Genomic DNA, 5,000 nt, shown 5'->3' with positions numbered 1-5,000 from the left:
GAGAGAGAGAGAGAGACAGAGACAGACAGACAGACAGACAGACAGACATACAGACGGAGACAGAGAGGCAAGGAGAGACAGACAGACAGACAGACAGACAGACAGAGAGGCAATTAGAGAGAGAGAGACAGACGGACAGACAGAGAGAAGAGATAAGAGAGAGAGAGAGAGAGAGAGAGAGAGAGAGAGACAGACAGACAGACAGACAGACAGACAGACAAAAGACAGACAGACAGACAGAGAGGCAAGTAGAGAGAGAGAGACAGACAGACAGACAGAGAGAAGAGATAAGAGAGAGAGAGAGAGAGAGAGAGAGAGAGAGAGAGAGACAGAGACAGACAGACAGACAGACAGACATACAGACAGACACAGACAGACAGACAGAGACATAGAGAGAGAAAGAAAGAGAGAGAGAGAGAGTCAGAGACAGATAGAGAGACACGGAGACAGGCAGTGACACAGACACACAGATATCATGGCCTGGCTTCGCTGACGAAGATCTAGGAAGGGGCGTTGTCCACGTCTGATGCAGGCACGCTCATGGCTGACAAGGCCAATGCGGGAAAAGCAGAGTCGGCCGCAGCGGTTGCAAGGGAAAGTCTGGTCTGGGTTCGCGGCTGCAGCGTCGTGGTTCTTCCTCCTTCTGCGTTTGTCCTCAAGGCTGGCCCTGCGGTTGTTTTCGAAGGAGGAGACAGCTTGGTGGATGGTGCGTCGCCAGGTCTCTCGATCAGCGGCTACTGCGGACCACTGGCGATGGTCAATGTGACAGGCACCGAGAGCTTTCTTCAAGGAGTCTTTGTATCTCTTCTTGGGTGCTCCTCTGTCACGGTGGCCAGTGGACAGTTCGCCATACAGCGCGATCTTGGGCAGGCGGTGGTCCTCCATCCTGGACACGTGCCCTGCCCAACGTAGCTGGGTCTTTAGCAGCACTGCCTCGATGCTGATAGTCTTTGCCTGCTCCAGGACCTCGACATTTGTGATGTAGTCACTCCAGTGGATGCTGAGGATGGTGCGAAGGCAGCGCTGGTGGAAGCGATCAAGCAGTCGTATGTGGTGCCGGTAGGTGACCCAGGTTTCGGAACCATACAACAGGGTGGGCAGTACAACAGCTCTGTACACGCTGATCTTTGTGTCTTTCTTCAGGTGTTTGTTGTTCCACACTCTCTTGTACAGCCTGCCGAATGCGCTGTTTGCCTTTGCAAGTCTGTTGTCGATCTCCTTGTCGATCTTGGCGTCAGACGAGATGGTGCAGCCTAGGTAGCTGAACTGGTGGACCGACTTCAGCTCTGTCTCACCGATGTTGATGTGAGGAGCGTGGAATTCTTCCTGTGGGGCAGGCTGGTGGAGAACTTCCGTCTTTTTCAGACTGACTTCTAGGCCGAAGAGCTGCGCAGCCTCTGCGAAGCAGGACGTTATACGCTGCAGGGCCGCTTCTGTATGGGCGACGAGGGCAGCATCGTCGGCAAACAGAAGCTCTCTGATGAGTTGCTCCAGTGTCTTGGTGTGGGCCTGTAGCCGCCTCAGGTTGAATAGGCTGCCATCAGTGCGGTATCTGATGAAGATACCGTCGTCGTCGCCAAGATCTTCAGTGGCTTGTTGGAGCATCATGCTGAAGAAGATCGTGAAGAGGGTCGGCGCGAGGACACAACCTTGTTTCACTCCATTTCCAATTGGGAAGGGCTCCGAAAGGTCGTTGCTGTGTCTGACCTGTCCACGCTGTTCCTCATGTAGTTGGATGACCATGCTGAGGAATTTTGGGGGGCATCCTAGACGTTTCATGATCTCCCACAGACCTTTTCTGCTCACGGTGTCGAAAGCTTTCGTGAGATCGATGAATGTCGCATACAGTCCTTTGTTCTGTTCCCGACATTTTTCTTGTAGCTGTCTGAGAACGAAGACCATGTCAGTGGTGCCTCTGCTGGCTCTAAAGCCACACTGACTCTCTGGGAGATGTTCTTCGGCGATAGTAGGCACCAGCCGATTTAGGAGGACTCTGGCGAGGATCTTGCCTGCGATGGAGAGCAGAGTTATCCCCCTGTAGTTGGAGCAGTCCGACTTTTCTCCCTTGTTTTTATACAGGGTGATGATGACTGCGTCACGGAGGTCCTGTGGTAGTTTGCCTTGCTCCCAGCAGCAGACAAAGAGGTTGTGGAGTTTGGAGTGTAGTGCTGGGCCTCCATTCTTCCACGCCTCCGGCGGAATTCCGTCAACCCCTGCTGCCTTGCCACATTTCAGCTGTTCAATGGCCTTGACAGTCTCTTCTAGGGTTGGTAGCTCGTCCAGTTGTAATTTCACTGGCTGTTGTGGGATGCGGAGAATTGCCGAGTCTTGAACCGTGCGGTTGGCGCTGAAGAGGGCCTGGAAATGTTCCGACCACCTGTTCAGGATCGACGTCTTGTCTGTGAAGAGCGCCTGGCCGTCTGCGCTGCGCAAAGGACTCTGGACCTGGTATGAGGGACCGTACACCGCCTTCAAGGCTTCGTATAAGCCCCGGTAGTCACCAGTGTCTGCACAAAGCTGAGCCCTCTCTGCCAGGTTGGTCCACCACCCATTTTTAATCTCACGAAGCTTGCGCTGGAGGTTGCTGTATATGAGCCGGAAGGTTGCTTTCTTCACCGGACAAGACGGTTGTGCAAGGTGAGCCTGGTGGGCTGATCTCTTCTTCGCCAGCAATTCTTGGATCTCCTGGTTGTTTTCGTCAAACCAGTCCTTGTTCTTTTTCGACGAGAACCCTAGGACTTCTTCAGAGGACTGCAGGATGGCTGATTTCAGCTGTGCCCATAGTGCTTCTGGAGAGGGGTCTGTGGGGCAACTGGGGTCTTCAAGTTTGTCCTGAAGCTTCGCCTGGAATTCAGCTTTCACTTCAGCTGACTGAAAGTTGCCGACCTGGAATTTCTTCCTAGGAGCTCCTCCTTTCTTTGGTTTGGGCTTGAAGTGGAGCCTGAGCTTGCTGCGGACGAGGCGGTGGTCAGTATGACACTCCGCGCTGGGCATCACTCGGGTGTGTAGGACGTCTCGTACGTCTCTCTGGCGCATCAGGATGTAATCAATGAGGTGCCAATGTTTGGACCGAGGATGCATCCACGTTGTCTTCAGGCTGTCCTTCTGCTGGAAAATGGTGTTGGTGATGGTAAACTGCTGCTCTGCACAGAACTCGAGAAGAAGGCGCCCATTGTCGTTGCAATTACCAACGCCATGCTTGCCAAGGACTCCTTTCCAGGCTTCTGAATCTTGGCCAACTCTGGCATTGAAGTCGCCAAGGATGATGACCTTGTCGTCAGCAGGGGTGTTCTGAACGAGGTTGCACAGATCAGTGTAAAACTTGACCTTTTCTGTGGGGTCCGCTTGGAGGGTTGGAGCGTACACGCTGAACAGAGTGGCATGCTGTTTGTTCCGTAGTGGGAGGCGCATGGACATAATTCGGTCTGAGTGTCCTGTTGGCAGGTTTTCAAGCTTGGAGGCAATGGTGCTCCTGACCATAAAGCCTACGCCATAAAGGCGTCTCTCGGTCTCTGGCTTGCCTGACCAGTAGAGGGTGTACCCAGCGCCGTGTTCCTGGAGGCTGCCTTTCCCTGCAAAGCGGACTTCGCTGACGGCAGCAATGTCAATGTTCAGTCTCTGAAGTTCGTGTGCGACTAGAGCGGAACGCCTTTCTGGGTGGTTGCTGTCTGCAGAGTCACGCATGGTTCGGATGTTCCAGCATGCTACCTTTAGTCCTTTTGCACCTAATTGTGAGGCAGGTGCCGGCCTTTTCTTCTCTATTGTTGTTCGACCGCGTTTGGAGATGCCCGTTGACCGCGGCTAGCCAACTGGGGGGTATGGAGATGAGCATTTGTTTGGACCACCTTTTCTAGGCCCCTCTCCGTGTGGAGCAAGCAGTGCTGTCCCTAGAAAAGGCTGCTTGGTCGTTCAGGGTGCTGCCGAGTGATGCTGTCACCTCCGGGTCAACAATCAGGCGACCAATATCCTGAACCGCCTGCATGCAGGATTGGAACTGCGGCTTCCAGTGACATCTTCCACCTGCCGTTTTCGCCCCTTTCCCATCGCTACAGGGCTTGGAATAGTTGGTGGCGCGGACGTGGACGTGTCCTTCAAGCCTGCGCAATGGAATTTTTAGGTGGAGTGCAGTGTGCGCAGTACTGGCCCCACCCTTTACACCCGTGGTCAGGTCAGGTCAGGTCTCTACCTGCCACAGGTACCATGTAACCCTGTGCTACCTGTCACATGCGGGCAGATGGAGCTCGACAGCCCGGGAAGGCAGTCCATCTAAGACAAGGAAAAGTCTGAAGTAAAACCCATGAAGTGCTAAGGAATGCAGGACAGTCTCGACATGCATTGACCCTGGGTCCATGGCCATGTCCTGACTTTCAGTAGCCGCGCCCCCGTGCCTCCGAGGAAGGTTTTTGAGCCAGAGGCTAGGACAAGGACAGTCTGATATAAAACCTACGACCTGAGGACCTCACTGTCACCGTCCCAGCTTGCTAGGCTATGGCACACAGATATATAGACAGACAGACAGACAGACTCAGAGAAAGACAAAGCGAGAGATGAGAGAGGTCAGTGGTGATGAGACCTGCCGCGCCATTTCAAAGTCCTTCCATTCCAGCGTTCCGTTCTTGTTGACATCTGGAAATAATTCGTGTTTTGTTGTTGTTGTTGTTGTTATATTTGTCAAACACATGAACAGACTTATTTATCGATGTGTCCATTGTCTGTCTATCTAGATCGATAAATGAACAGATGAACTGATCAAATAACAGGCCAATCTTTCAATCACTCGCTCAATCAATCCACCAATCAGTGAACCCATCAACCAATCAGTCACTGGACTGAAACATACTGTAGCATTAAGCCTTCTGTTCAGTAACATCATACGGCATACATACAAAAACGATGACTAATCTGTTAACGACAGGGTTATTATCGTGATTTTTTTTGTTCTATTTTTTTTTCCCTGATTGACATTATCAATGTCGTCGTCGTCGCGGCCATCGTCATCG

At 52.5% G+C, this 5,000-nt stretch overlaps 1 protein-coding gene across 2 annotated transcripts in view; it reads right to left on the bottom strand.

The window, feature by feature from the left end:
- Positions 1 to 5,000, bottom strand: part of LOC143301914 (calexcitin-2-like) — a 17,813-nt gene that overhangs the window by 8,235 nt on the left and 4,578 nt on the right. For both annotated transcript variants that reach the window (XM_076616356.1, XM_076616357.1), the window contains exon 3: positions 4,574 to 4,626. In XM_076616356.1, coding sequence (XP_076472471.1) covers positions 4,574 to 4,626 — 53 coding nt within the window. The remainder of the gene's footprint in view (positions 1 to 4,573; positions 4,627 to 5,000) is intronic.

The sequence above is a fragment of the Babylonia areolata genome, chromosome 28 (genome assembly GCF_041734735.1).
Source record: "Babylonia areolata isolate BAREFJ2019XMU chromosome 28, ASM4173473v1, whole genome shotgun sequence".
NCBI classification, from domain to species: domain Eukaryota; kingdom Metazoa; phylum Mollusca; class Gastropoda; order Neogastropoda; family Buccinidae; genus Babylonia; species Babylonia areolata.
This window is presented reverse-complemented; position numbering and strand designations above follow the sequence as displayed.